General features: G+C 55.5%; 1 protein-coding gene across 1 annotated transcript in view; it reads left to right on the top strand.

Moving 5' to 3' along the window:
- Positions 1 to 91: 91 nt before the first annotated feature.
- CPSF1 (cleavage and polyadenylation specific factor 1) overlaps positions 92 to 784 on the top strand; it is a gene marked incomplete at its 5' end in the record, with an annotated part of 34,748 nt that continues 34,055 nt past the window's right edge. Inside the window, one exon of the mRNA XM_018574990.1 lies at positions 92 to 225. Within this exon, the coding sequence (XP_018430492.1) occupies positions 92 to 225 (134 nt within the window). The remainder of the gene's footprint in view (positions 226 to 784) is intronic.

The following is a 784-nucleotide window of genomic DNA, read 5'->3' on the forward strand; positions in this document are numbered from 1 at the left end:
CTCTCTCCTCCCTGTCCTCTCTCTCTCCTCCCTGTCCTCTCACTCCCTCGATCTCTTCTCACTCTCCCCCTATACTGTATATTATACACAGATGGAAAAGGTCACAAGGAGAAGTTGGAGTTGATGGCGACGTTCTCGTTTTTCGGGAATGTTATGTCTATGGCCAGTGTGCAGCTGGCCGGAGCCAAGCGAGACGCATTGCTACTGAGCTTCAAGGAAGCCAAGGTGGGTCCATTGCTGACATACACATGACATATATCCGCCCTGTCTCATATGGTCCATCACCCCTCCCCCGTCCGGGGTCTATGATATATCCGCTGTCTCTGATACGGTCCATCACCTTCCCCCGTCCGGGGTCCATGATATATCCGCTGTCTCTCATACGGTCCATCACCCTCCCCCCTTCCGGGGTCCATGATATATCCGCCCTGTCTCATATGGTCCATCACCCCTCCCCCGTCCGGGGTCTATGATATATCCGCTTTCTCTCTGATACGGTCCATCACCCTCCCCCGTCCGGGGTCTATGATATATCCGCTGTCTCTGATACGGTCCATCACCCTCCCCCGTCCGGCGTCCATGATATATCCGCTTTCTCTCTGATACGGTCCATCACCCTCCCCCGTCCGGCGTCCATGATATATCCGCTGTCTCTGATACGGTCCATCACCCTCCCTCGTCCGGGGTCCATGATATATCCGCTGTCTCTGATACGGTCCATCACCCTCCCCCGTCCGGGGTCCATGATATATCCGCTGTCTCTGATACGGTCCATCACCCTCCC

The sequence above is a fragment of the Nanorana parkeri genome, unplaced genomic scaffold (assembly GCF_000935625.1).
Source record: "Nanorana parkeri isolate BGI_ZX_2015 unplaced genomic scaffold, ASM93562v1 scaffold3446, whole genome shotgun sequence".
Classification (NCBI taxonomy): Eukaryota; Metazoa; Chordata; class Amphibia; order Anura; family Dicroglossidae; genus Nanorana; species Nanorana parkeri.